Here is a 13,354-nt window from a genome sequence, read left to right as displayed (position 1 = left end):
TAATGGCTGCTGAAGATCCAGTTTTGCCATCACAGAAAAAAAAATGCATTATGAAATATATTAAAATATATATTAAAATAATTTAAAATAAATTGTTATTTTAAATTGTAATATTTCACAATATTACTTTTTTACTGTATTTTTATCAAATAAAATGAGCATATTTAATGTTCAAAAACATTTAAAAATGCCAACATTTTGAATCTTAAATGAACATCGCCACATCTTAAATGATGTTATGTGTTTGATAGCATAATTTGTTGCTAATTTCTTAGCTACACAAAATAAATCCATACAAATAGAGCACAATATACTGTATTCATTTGATGGCATTTTCCACATACATTTTTTACAGGTGTTTTATCTATATTTAGATTTTTGTACTTCATTGCAATGTGTTTTAGGGTTAACGGAAAGGTCCGTAAGATTACTAGAATGTCCTGGTAATTTTCTGCTAGTACGTTGTCCTAGCATTTATGTTTGCCCTTAATACACATAATTCATTATATATATGTTTTTTTTGCACTGTCTCTGACGCAGCTGTTTGAAAGAACAACTTAACCTTGATGCACTAGTTTTTTCTAAAAAAAAAAATATTTTTTCTTTTCTGTGCATGTACATGTGTGTGAATGTGAACCTGTAATGTACCTGACTGATGTTTTTGCTTGTTTCCACATTCTTTTAATGTGCCATATAAGAATTCTGCGCGTACAGATACACACACTGTATAATCCAGGTCACTCAATATATCCCATCCGTGGCAGTCTAAGGTTTCGCCCCGTATTAAATGGCCTGGCCTCAATAGCAAGCCTTTTGCGAGTGATTGAAGGAGGCCAGAGCCCGAATGATGTTCTGAAGGCCCATTAGAAGAATGGAAGGCTCTTTCCTTCAGTGAAACCGGAGCTGTGATAGAAGCGGGGGCCTCAAATAGAGGTCAGTGGACAATAGAGAGCAAAGCTGCCATGTCAGGTTTCACTCTCTCTGACACCTCCATAAGCTGACACTCCGTCCCATCCGAGGCTCCTTATTGGTGGGCTGTTGTTGTTTAGGGGGTGGAGCTAAGGGATAGTGTTGTGTAGGATGTATGAGGCGTGTCCATTGTCTCATTACACAGACAGACAGATTGCAGAGGACCATCCTATGATGACTTTAGGATAAAGTCTAATTGGAAGAGGCGTGGCATAGTGGTCCGCCTTCTATGGTTTATAATTTTGAGGATTATTCTGATTGGCCAGACCATGAAAATGAGCTCGCGAATCCAAATTGTTTTTCTGATTCAAATGTTTATCTGAATGCGTGGTTCACACTCGTGCACAAATTAAAGGCAAGTCCTTATAAATCATTGACCTCCAAGAAAGATTTCTGAAAAGCACTCGATGAAGTGTACTGTTGTTGTGTCTCTCTCAGTTTGAAGGATGTAACAAAGCCTTCTCACGGCTGGAGAATCTGAAGATTCACCTGCGGAGTCACACAGGAGAGAAGCCGTACCTGTGCCAGCACCCAGGCTGTCAGAAAGCATTCAGCAACTCCAGCGACAGGGCAAAGCACCAGCGCACACACCTGGACACTGTGAGTACATGAATATATTCGTTCCTATTCGGAAAACACAAACACACACACACACACAAAACACTGCTCTTTGCTGACACCATCCTGAATATAGAAATAAGCAGTGTTGGAGAAATACAAGCTATTTTTATTTAAATTAAGGAAGTAGTTACAAGAAGTGCAACAGTAGTTTTCATTGAATTGTTTTGTCTTAAAAGGTTATTTAGACAGAACTTCATTAAAATAAATCACCTCACATGTAGCTTTGAAAAGTCCAATGCATTCTAAACACTCCTCCCTCTCATGTGTGGTCTTGGAAGTCTGATTTATTCTGATACATGGGTTAGTTCACCCAAAAATGAAAATTCTCTCATTAATTACTCACCCTCACGTCATTCGACACCCGTAAGACCTCTGTTCATGTTCGAAACACAAATGAAGATATTTTTGTGGAAATCCGATGGCTCAGACAGGCCTTCATTAACAGTAATGTTATTTCCTCTCTCACGACCCATAAAAGGCACTAAAGACGTCGTTACAAAGCCCATCTCACTACAGTGGTTCTACAATCATTTTATGAAGAAAATAGTTTTTGTGGGCTGAAAAACTAAATAACGACTTATATAGTGATGGGCCGATTTCAAAACACAGCCTAATGAATCAGTGTATCGAATCAGCGGTTCGGATCGCCAAAGTCACGCGATCTGAATTATGAATCGATACACTGATTCATTAAGCTCCGAGGCTTCGTGTTTCTAGCCGTGTTTTGAAATTGGCCGGTCACTATATAAGTCGTTATTTAGTTTTTTTGCACTCAAAAGCTATTCTCGACGCTTCATAAAATGATTGTAGAACCACTGTAGTGAGATGGGCTTTGTAACGACGTCTTTAGTGCCTTTTATGGGTCTTGAGAGAGGTCTTGACATTATTATTAATGAAGGCCTGTCTGAGCCATCGGATTTTAACAAAAATATCGTAATTTGTGTTCCGAACATGAACGGAGGTCTTACGGGTGTCGAACGACATGAGGGTGAGTAATTAATGAGAGAATTTTCATGTTTGGGTGAACTAACCCTTTAAATCGATTAATCCTTAAAGGTCCTATCCTAAAAGGATTGTGTCCATTCTAAACTGATCTTTCTCATATAGCATTGGAAACTCATTCTATTAAATCGGTTCGTTTTAAGCTATAGAGTTATAAAGTTATGAGTTATAAAGTTACCTTTATGATTAATTTCACCCTAAATAGTTCTCTCATATATAGCATTGAGTACAGCATTCTAGTGAATTGGTTCATTTGGACAAATTATTTAAATGAACAGATTCATGAAACAATTTGAGTATGTGCCTAACATCTTTTTTTTTTAGTTAAAATTTTTGGTAAATGCTACTGTTCTTCACATTTATTTCAAATATCTTACAGTATCTAATATAGGGAGTATAATTTTGTTCAAAAGTCTTCATTTTTTCTTGCCGGAGAACTTTTGCATAACTGGACATTCATATGCAGTATTTAAAAAGATATTGCTGTCTTACGTAGGTAAGACAGCAATGCAATTAGCCCAATGCAATTAGCTGTTTTTGTTATTAACTTGTAGTATTGCTGACAATTTTCAAAAGATAATTCAGAACTAACTCAACTTGAGGGAGATCCATGGAGGGCCTTTAAGTTCAGAGCAAATGTCCCAACCACCTAAGTTCCCAACCAAATGGACCTTACAAACAAACCCGTAAATGTGCTGTTTGCTGCCTTTCTTTGACCCAAATGTTAATTTTGCATGCACAAAACATGCATACGGTTATGTCTATTGGTTGATGAGGGGAAACACGTTATATCATACACCGTTTAACACAATGCTCCGTTTGTGATAGCAACGACACATGGCAGAGAGAGGCAAGGACGCCTTGCATCCCACTCCAACAATGTGAGGAAAAATAAAAGTCAGGAAAGCTTGAGTTAGTCATTTCTCACTAACTGGCAGAACCCTGCGCTGTATCACATCTCAGCGCAGCTCCCGCACTGCGCTACCGCCACACTGCCACGGCCAATTAGACCCTCGACCCCAGATGCCCAGAGCTGCACATTAACCTGCCTATGCGCCCTGTCACAGCCTTCCAACACGCCTCATATACAGTTAAAAAATCACTCAGACTGTAATGATATTTATTCTTGACGGCCTTTTTTCTTTTTTCCATTCCTAAGCTTTCTCGTTTTCTGTTTTTGGTGCATTTAGACGGCAGGGGGATTATATGGCATTGCACAGTGAAAACAAATAAATGCGCAGAGACGAGCTGCCCTGCGAGCGGCTTGTAAAAACAGCGTTATTTAGAGAACGAGGGAAGGTAGGAAAGGAGAGCTAATAAAGGAAGCCTATCCACTTTCACTTTAATGACTGCCTTTTTTTTCTTTTTTTGTTGAAAAAAAGAGCAGTATAAAATGCATGGGAGAAAATTACCTCTGCATGTTTTGGAACATGAGAGTGAGTTTCAGTTAAGTTTACCAGCGAGAATCATGCGTACAATGATTTATGTTAAAACATACGTTTCAACATCTCAACGCTGATAAAAATGTGTAAAATAACATAAAATTGTAAATAAGTGCTTGCATTTACCAACTGTATTCTTCTTTCCTCTTCCTGTGTCCTCTCAGCTGAAAGGTAGGATACTGTCTTTCCTCTTGAACTTTCACTATTTATAAACTCTCAAAATAAACAGTTATTGCACTTGTTTGTCCATTCACACTTGATTTGAAAGTGTAAATATTAAGGCTGCTTACAGACAAAAAATAATAATAATAATTCAAAGCCCACTTGTAAAAATGCCTAATCTTTTTTCCTGATTTAGTGCAATACTTTTAAATAATAAAAAAAAAATTTTTAACCTAGAAATGGCTCAGAATATTATTCTTTTTTATTCCTTTTACATAATAATTTTCTTTGTATTTCCAGGTTTTAAATGTGGACATTGAATCATATTTATTTGTTTATTATTTCGAAATTGAATGCAGAATTTGTGTCCTTATAAAACAGGCTTTAAATTTCCAAATACTTAACATTGATTTTGGGAGTTTAAAATAGTTGCTTGTCTTAAATAGTCATGTATTTTTAGTTCCTATGTCTGCTCATAAATGTTCTGCGCTGTATTTAATGTCTCTTATAAACTATTATAGCTACTCAATTATGAATGCTGACATAATGTAATGATTAATGTCTTTGCGTCCACACCAGTGTGTTTCCATGTCCTCTTTGTGGCTGAACTGCGTATAATTATGATTCTCAGACTCATTGTGCATTTCCTGTTTCAGAAACCATATGCGTGTCAGATCCCAGGCTGCACTAAACGCTACACAGACCCCAGTTCCCTCCGCAAGCATGTGAAGATCCACTCTGCCAAAGAGCAGCAGGTGCGCAGGAAGGTAAGGAGAAAAACCATCTACATTTTTTTCTTTACAAATCATTTCATCCGCACAACAGAGTGCAATGCTTTTTGGCTTTTTGGCTCTTGCCATCGGCCTTGAGAAACATTTCTAGTAGATATTTTTCATGGTCAATTGTGTCTTTTTAACGGTTTGGTGCAGTTGGTTCTACTTAGGATTGTCTTTTGAAAATGATTTCCCCAACAATAGATCAACTCTGACCACATTTCAGCATCTACATGGTGGAGAGTGCATTCCTCATTAAAGTGGGTAATTATAAGCAGAATGGCCTCATTGTTGCACTGGTCTAAACGACAGCTGACTGATGCGCTCTTCTTGCTTGCCGTTGTAAGCGGAAACACATGTGAGCGTGTACCATTGTTAATAAGCTGTGCAGCACTATACCCCAGTGGCCAGATGTTGTGGGCTGATGTCAAACAAACACTCCCACTCCATCTATCGCGAGCAATGCCTATTATAGCAAGCTGCTGCGAAGCACCGAAGATCCATTACATTTGACGAATGGCTGGGAGTCTTGCACTAAGATCTCAACTGGAAAACGCGTGGTTTGCGCTCTTTTGTAATATTCGAGAACTGCAGCCCATTGGCGTGTAATTAAAACGTGTTTGTTTTATTTCTAATTTGTGAGTTTGTGAGCTTTTATTTTGAAAATCTTAATTGCAGTGGAATTAAAACGACATAACACTTTCAAGTTGCCTGTCACGGCTCATTTCTGGCTCTTGTTTATTGCGATGTATCGTCTCCAGATTCACTACTCGTCACGAATTCATCTGACCGTAGATAATTTTCCAGTTAAACATAATTCCATGCTACAATCCGAGCTTTCAAAGTCAGTCTAATAGTCCTAAACACATATGGCTCCCCAAACTCTAAACAAATGTCGCATATAACGCATGATTACTCCCAGAACTTTGATTTTGTTGCCTTATGTAGAGAAAAGTCAGTTTTGCATGCTGGTCTCACCAGCAAAAAAGAGCTCTCCACCTCTCTGCAGCCGGTAACGTAGCGTCCTGACCTCCAGTCTGGACGATGGATGTGAATGTGGGGTGTGTCCTTCCCATCATCACCTCATGTTTCCAATCAAATGTTCCTGTTTATGGTAAAAAAAAATGTGCCTCTAAGCTTTTCATATACGCTGGCCGATGGGGAATGTCACTACAGAGTGATGTTTTGTTTTTTTAATTGAAGACTTTTGTTTCACACAAAAGATACTTTCAGTGTTGAGAGCATCATGGTTTGATATTTGTATTGCTAATCTTGCACTTTTTTTTTTTTATCTTTTTGATTGACAGCTAAGGGCCTGCCCCCATTTAGAATCCGATGCTCTGAGTGAATGTCTGTCAATCCAGCATCTGCATGGCCCCGCCCCTTCCCAGCATCCCCACTGCCCTGCCACCTCCCAGCACTCTCTGAATGGGGGGAAAGAAGGCCGTTCCCCAGTACTCGGGCAGGAAATATACACAGGTACGGCTTACTTTATCCTCTATGACAGTGGTTATCCACTAGGTGGACGTGGCTCACTAGAGGGCCTCAGCAAACTTCAAGATGATTTAAAAGGATTTAAATGAAGACAAAATAAGCTAAAACAACTAAAAATCTAAATATTTCTTAGTATTTGATTATTTACAAATATTCATTACATCTTTCTAGTTATGCCAAGCTCTAAAATATTTGGTGATACTTCATAAAAATGGTCCGTCATTTATAGGTAGCTGTGCAGGAAGTAATGCAGGACAAATGAGCAGTGTTGGGGAAAGTTACTTTGAAAAGTAATGCATTACAATATTGCGTTACTCCCTTAAAATGTAACTACTTGAGTTACTTAGTTACTTTTTAAGAAAAGTAATGCGTCACATTACTTTTTCACACCTTTGTTTTTTATAACAAAAAATGTTCTATTTTTGTGCAAATGTAAAGACCTATTCACACCAAAACTGAAATAAACCTTAGGCGAGGTAAAAATGTAAATTCACGCATGTAGAGTAGAAGGCTCAACTGTGCTGCCGTTCTGAATAATGGAAGAATAGGATGCAGGAGAAAAAAGTTAAAAACTCTTACTACACCAATAAAAACAAAAGATCTAAAGTAATTTTTGCTTTTGATTTAACTGAATCATCAAAAGTTAGCAAAACATTGGTCAATTAAGGTAGATTAAATGCATAAAAATATTGTTTTAAATGCATAAAAAAATGTTTTATTTAATATTTAATTATTGGAAGTTTGCATAGTATTCCTGATTTTGCATTGACTGATTTTATTCATTTTGAGGAGTACTTAAACTGCAAGTAAGGTGAATAAATGCTCACATTTAGTCTAGAACTACAATAACCTGTTTACACACAACATCTTTGCACTTACTCTCGATTTTTCTCAGCATGGGAAGAAGAGAGTTGTCAGTCAAATAAATGTGAAAAAGTAACTTGCGTATATATTTTGTTGTAAATTTTAAAAGTAATGCATTACTTTTGTAGTAACTTGAAAAAGTAATCTGATTACGTAACTCAAGTTACTTGTAATGCGTTACCCACAACACTGCAAATGAGTAGTATTACATAAGCACTTTAGCTACTATTAACTATTATGGAAACAAAAACTAATCAGGAAAAAAAATAGAAAACTTAGGACTGAGATAGTTCCTTATAATTTCTGAATAAGATTAGCCTCATTAAGAACTATTAATTTGATGAATTTATAGATTATAATGAATTATTACTAATGAGACGTAATCAATTGTCAATGGTAGTTCTTGAAGATGGTCTTTTATACTCTGGACATTGTCATGAAATGCATCATAATTACTCAGAGATGCTGAGATCCATTATGCACTTATAAGAACTTTCTTTTGATATCGATGTGAAGTGGGTGTGGCACAAAGAAGAAATCGGGAATGGATATTTAGTATCAATTGTGGATTTTAATTGTAATTAGTGCTGCTTAATTAAAACAAGCATCAGTAATATTTTGCTCATACCATGATAAATAAACTTGGGTGCAGGCTCTGTTTGAATGACCACAATGATAGCTCAAGCCATGTGCCTTGTTACTTTTTAAAAGTGATCAATTTTCGCCTCATAAGGTCTCTGGTTGCTTATAGGCCAAAGTCAAAAGAGCAGTCTGTTACAAACCACCAAGAACACCCTAGCAAGCATCTAGCAATGCCCAGGTAACTACCCAGAACACCCCAGCAACCGCATAACACACCCTGTTGTTGTGATAGAGTTTTACACAGATTCATCATTTTCTTTAGAATCTAGTTCTAGCTCCAAATATGTTTAAATAATCCTAATAATAATATTTCTAAAGTACTCTGAAATGTTTTTAAAATAATTATATAAATGATTTTAAAGATTATGTTGATTGTAATTTGATGCTTTATCTTGGGAGATTAACTTGGAATGATATGAGGAATGATTGTATATCTTAGTCTATATAGCATCCATTACTGCTTGTTTTTGTAGGAGCATATGTGCTGTCTAATTTATGTATCCTGGGATGTTTTGTAGAGATGGGTAGAGGACTGTTCCCTCCACCCTAGAATGTACCAAAACCCAGATGTGTTTAAGTGTACGTTCACTTGCAGAACCATTTATGTGATCCAAAACCAATAAGCTACGATTTAACAGCTCAAATGGACATGACAGAATAAAGGGGATTGTAATGTTATGAAGACCATATGCTATGATAATATTGCAAACAGCTGCAATGCACAATCTACGTTAGATGTGAATTTTCCCATGCTACTTCCAATGTTATGCAATTCACGCTAAATCTGAGCTTGAGGACACTTACCTTAAAATACCCGACTATAACTCATGACTCTTTGATTTAGAGAGGGAGGTCAGAGGTGAAGGTTTTGCATGTTTTGTTTTGTGTTTGTTTTGCATTAGATAAACCACAGTAGTTATAGTCCTCCCTGTAAGTCATTTTTCTTGTTCTCTGGCTTGTTCTTGTCAAAATGCTGAACATACTGTGTGGTGCAATAGTTAGCAGAGGAGATGACATAAAAAGGCAATACCTGTAATACTAAAGTTCACCCATATTTTTATCATTTACCAACCCTTTTTTTCTTTTCATGGAAGCTCTCTTTTGACCATGCAATTACAATGAATGGGGACGGTTTCAATAATTAACAATATTATTTTATAGTAATTTTGATATAAAATCTCACACTGTACATACCTACAAACAAGCACATCATACCATTTTTAAAGAAAAATCGAAATAAAATTTTAAAATTCCCAAATAACTATATTCAAACTTCATTTGAATGCTGTCACTGACACAAGGGACTACATTAATAAATGAAAACAGACACTCATACTGGTGTAGCCTACAGAAATACAGTCAAAATTGTATGGCCATGTATGGACAAACTTCAATATTTCAATCCATGAGACAGTCGGGAGCTTCCTCTTCACTCATGATCAAACAATACGTTTGTAATTGGTCTCTCCAATACAGGCATGAATGGGGCATGTACAGTATTTATTAAAAATAATAATAATAATAATAATAATATAAAAATATGAAATAATTATATATAGGAAACAATCAGTGAATGGATTTAAAAGACTGTTGGATGGCATTGATACAAATGTTTTTTAAGGCATATTATTTTACACATTCTTTTACATTTATTGATATTAACATACTTAATTTGAATGCTGTCTATAGGCAACTTTGCACGCAATATAATATAGGTTAACATAATAGTAAACTTGTAGGTTATATAGATGATCATTTGCAATTTTTCCATTCCTAATTCAAAATAAAATATGAATGTATAATTAATAATATCCATTTCTGATAATCAAAGGTGTATAATTTCACGCAAGTTTGTTTACCCATTAAACCCGTGGCCGTGAGAAATAGATGTCGTTCCCTCAGCGTTGGATCTTGTGGCCATTTCATTGCATGGCCACCACAAAGGTATGTCACTACCTCAAAAATCTTGTGCCCACAGCATATGATCACAGTCCAACAAGTTCATATATTATGGCCTCAACAAAACTAAATTAACTGAACATGTCTCATCCCAGTCATCGTACATAAGAGTGAATGCTGACAAAAAACATAAGAGCAGTGATTCAGGCGAGAGAAATATAGCAGACCCTACATTTCTGTGTGAAAGTAATTTGAAGGACAATTGCTGAACTCCCCATCACTAAAGCATCCTTGTACAAAACACACTTTGCACTGCAACAGCTTAAATCACCACCAATGTGTGCCAGGGGAAAATAGACGTCCTGGCTTACACCGTCTCTCCTTCACTCGGTTCAAAGGGGATAAGTTGTTACCTCAATGTGCAAATGTCTTTAGCCTGAAGGACCTGTTATGTTACTGTGGCTGTTTGTTCTTGTTTAGAGGAGAAGTTGTGGTTGGGTCTGGCCAAGATGCCTGCATTTAATGTTCCTGATGTTTCTGCCTCTCCCTATGCTTTGTTCCGGGGCCAGTAGAAAAAGCAAAGCGGAGAGCGGGTACCTCTGTCATTTTGTAATTTGCACGTATAAAGTGCGCTTTAGTCCTGTGTTGTGCCTTTGTGTAGGTTTGCATCTGGCTGTTCCATACAGTTTTGTGCATTCTTTGTGGCTGCTTGAGAATATGCTAATCATGTCTTACATATATATTGTGATAAGGTTGGTTATAGATTTTTAAAAGCTAACAGTAAATGCAATTACAATGAATGGGGACGGTTTCAATAATTAACAATATTGTTTTATAGTAATTTTTATATAAAATCTCACAATGTACATACCTACAAACAAGCACATCATACCATTTTTAAAGAAAAATCGAAATAAAATTTTAAAATTCCCAAATAACTATATTCGAACTTCATTTGAATGCTGTCACTGGCACAAGGGACTACATTAATAAATGAAAACAGACACTCATACTGGTGTAGCCTACAGAAATACAGTCAAAATTGTATGGCCATGAATGGACAAACTTCAATATTTCAATCCATGAGACAGTCAGGAGCTTCCTCTTCACTCATGATCAAACAATGCGTTTGTAACGGGTCTCTCCAATACAGGCATGTACAGTATTTGATGATTATAATAATAGTAGTATAAAAATATTAAATAATGATATAATGGGGAACAATCAGTGAATGGATGTATACGAATGTATATGTATTCTAGAAATTCACTATTACTCTTTAGAGTCTGATTCTGCCTCCTGGTGGACTCCCCCTCCCATCTTTCCAGCAGATAACAACTAAAGCAATCATGGCCATTACTTGTTGAATGCTTCCCAGTCTGGTAGCAGATGTTAGGGCTAAAGGGGAAAACATTTAAGGACTTTGATTGATGATTTCGGGTAATGAATCAAGTTTGTAACCAGTTCAGAAAACTGTCAGATGGGCCCCGCTTCCACTATAAAGCAGGGTGGAGAAGGGTTAAGAGAAGGGTTGCTGAGACGAGCCGCTGAGGACTGTCAATGCACAGCCGTCCCCCCAGAGGGCTTCTGGGAAAACAATTACTGGGCAAATTCAGAGGAACACATTAACAGCCGGAGCAACCAGGAAAAGTGTCCGCCTGTCAGTCTCTCAGGCTGCACAAGAAGCCCGGGGACGGAAGAAGCCCCTTTACAGAACGAGCAGCTATAATTTTCATCTGGCCTGGTTTGCATACAGTAGTATAATCTATGGTGGGATGACATTTGGACCAGTTGGATATCTGATCTATGTCTGTTATTTCCATTATAAACTGTGGATGGAGTTGATGTATCTTCGTTTTTTTTGCTTCAAGGTTGTGTCCTTGGCTAAAGATCCAGCCCACCTGTTCCATTCATTTCAGTGCAAGTAGCTTACAGTAGATCTGTCTCTACTCGTTATTTCTGCCATTCCATTCATTTATCCGATCTGTCAAAGATATGTTCAAAATGGCAACAGTCAATCAAATCCATTCCGCATGGCAACATAAACCATGTACAGTAAATTGCTAACAGCACAGAACATTTAATTTCATCCAAAGGGCCTTGGTGAGTTTGTGTTGTCATAACAAGCGCTTGTTGCCATTAAGGGCTGTTTTGTGGAGATTTAATTTGGTCAATGTGCCGTTCTTGAGGGCTCCTTGAGGTTTATCAGGCATGTTTTGTGCATTAATTTTGTTTGTCTTCCAGGCCTGTATTCCGGCTCCAGCACGACACACAATGGAGCCCCACTTGAGTTGCTCTCTTCTGGACCTGACCTGCCCCCCAGGCAGCCCCGCCTGGACCGCGACATCGGCAGCCCCCACCATCTCTCTCCGCTGTCTGGCCTCGAGAACACCCGGGAAGGGTGAGTACCTATCCCACCGAGCATCACGTTTACTCCCAATTGCTTTAACATTCAAGTAGGTCGGATGATATCAATTAAGATGATGTCAGAACGGATAAAGGTTGTCATCACAGTCACAGATATCACTGTAGTCATAGTTACACAAAGTGTAAAACTGTTCCAGTTAGTAAGCAGTGACTGACAAAAAGGCGGTTTTGACCAAATTCTAAGTCAGCATTGCATGGGACATTGAGGAAAGAATTGCACCCCCACTGAGGAAAGGCAATCCCACAATGCACTGCAATATGCTCTGTGAGCAATCTACCCAAGACGTCTGACAAGTAAGAAAATTGTTGATTATACTTTAATCTAACTAAAAATGACTATATAACGATTCACTCAGTAATCACATTCCTGAATGAATCAGTGTTTTTGCATTAATCAGTTGAGGGAATGATTCATTGATTCACAGTTTTACTTTTCTGGAATTAATCATTGGCTGAATTTAGAATAATATAGGAGTAAACATACTGTCTTTGCCATAAAAAGATACTAAGTACAGATGTTACTAGTTTGCTAGTATGCTGAATCCATCCTCTGTTTTTTGCTTAGTGTATGAATCATTGATTTACAGAGAGTTAATTGATCTGGAATGATTCATTGGTATTAAACAAATCTTTAAGTAAATGATTAGTTGACTCACTCATAAAGATTGTCACTTGTTTCTTTCTTAAATGGCCTAATTCAGAATAGCATACATGCTTACTATTACTGTTTTGCCATCTAAATATATAACATATTTGATTAATTCCTGAAGGAATCAATGTCCCAATTTGCCTATTTGTACTACGACCTAAAAGTATGTACTCTCCTTGGCAACGCCAAGGTTGTGGGTTCGATACCCAGACAAAACAAAAACATATATTTTGATTACGTTTTTGAACTGTTAAGTTGATAAATTGACTCACTCAAAGAGAGTAATTTGTCGCCAACTACTGGTGTACGGCCAACCAGCAGTTAAAAGGACTTATTTTTCCTTTTGGATTATCGCAAAAAAACAAGCTCTGTGATCATCAAACGTTTATGATACTTACACGTTTTGTCCA

At 37.1% G+C, this 13,354-nt stretch overlaps 1 protein-coding gene across 1 annotated transcript in view; it reads left to right on the top strand.

Annotated features, from left to right (window-relative positions):
• Nucleotides 1-13,354, top strand: part of LOC137038973 (zinc finger protein GLIS1) — a 104,222-nt gene that overhangs the window by 71,611 nt on the left and 19,257 nt on the right. The window contains exons 5-8 of the mRNA XM_067414051.1: nt 1,408-1,569; nt 4,853-4,963; nt 6,277-6,448; nt 12,113-12,269. Of these exons, the coding sequence (XP_067270152.1) occupies nt 1,408-1,569; nt 4,853-4,963; nt 6,277-6,448; nt 12,113-12,269 (602 nt within the window). The remainder of the gene's footprint in view (nt 1-1,407; nt 1,570-4,852; nt 4,964-6,276; nt 6,449-12,112; nt 12,270-13,354) is intronic.

This window comes from Pseudorasbora parva, chromosome 13 (genome assembly GCF_024679245.1).
Source record: "Pseudorasbora parva isolate DD20220531a chromosome 13, ASM2467924v1, whole genome shotgun sequence".
Taxonomy (NCBI): Eukaryota; Metazoa; Chordata; class Actinopteri; order Cypriniformes; family Gobionidae; genus Pseudorasbora; species Pseudorasbora parva.
The sequence above is the reverse complement of the archived record's forward strand: the minus strand, read 5'-3'. Positions and strand labels throughout refer to the sequence as shown.